Here is a 574-nt window from a genome sequence, read left to right on the forward strand (position 1 = left end):
TGCCACTAGGTGCCGCTGTTGGAGCGGTAAAATAGCTGTTTCCCCAGTAACGGCTGTAAAAAAAGCAGCACTGCGCTCACAGATGCTGCTTTATCAGGCATTACCAGTGTTGCCAACTTAGCGACTCAGACCCCCTTAGTGACTTTTTTCCAAAAAAGCGCCTAGCGACTTCTTGGACAAACCTTATTTAGTCTCGGAGACCCGGGAGTACTTGCCGTGCGAGCGCGAGGTCTTGTTTTCCCACCTCTCTCTGCGTCTGATCTGTTCAGCGAGCGGCAGAGAGGAGCAGTGCTTTCAGTTAAAATAGATATTCTGTCGCTTCTAACTCTTATTTTACATGCAAATATAGCCGAAATCACAGCACAGCACAGCCATTGTCTTTATCTTGTGTATTTGATTTCATTAGACGACGTCTCGATTATAAATCAGGATTTTAGTGCAGATTAACATCTTGTAAAGTAGAGCTGGTTAGTCTTAATGGGCTGCGTTTCAGTCACTATTTCATATTCATCTCGTTTTCTGACAACATAAACAGTGAAATATATCAATGAAAACAGTTCTGTTGAGAATTTGG

General features: G+C 43.2%; 2 protein-coding genes across 2 annotated transcripts in view; one reads left to right on the plus strand and one right to left on the minus strand.

The window, feature by feature from the left end:
* LOC107577450 (acetyl-CoA carboxylase-like) overlaps positions 1 to 424 on the plus strand; it is a 2,589-nt gene extending 2,165 nt beyond the window's left edge. Inside the window, exon 5 of the mRNA XM_016263524.1 lies at positions 407 to 424. Coding sequence (XP_016119010.1) covers positions 407 to 424 — 18 coding nt within the window. The remainder of the gene's footprint in view (positions 1 to 406) is intronic.
* Positions 425 to 507: 83 nt separating this feature from the next.
* LOC107577451 (forkhead box protein N4-like) overlaps positions 508 to 574 on the minus strand; it is a 6,865-nt gene continuing 6,798 nt past the window's right edge. Inside the window, exon 6 of the mRNA XM_016263525.1 lies at positions 508 to 519. Within this exon, the coding sequence (XP_016119011.1) occupies positions 508 to 519 (12 nt within the window). The remainder of the gene's footprint in view (positions 520 to 574) is intronic.

Source organism: Sinocyclocheilus grahami, unplaced genomic scaffold, assembly GCF_001515645.1.
Source record: "Sinocyclocheilus grahami isolate Dianchi unplaced genomic scaffold, SAMN03320097.WGS_v1.1 scaffold6081.1, whole genome shotgun sequence".
Classification (NCBI taxonomy): domain Eukaryota; kingdom Metazoa; phylum Chordata; class Actinopteri; order Cypriniformes; family Cyprinidae; genus Sinocyclocheilus; species Sinocyclocheilus grahami.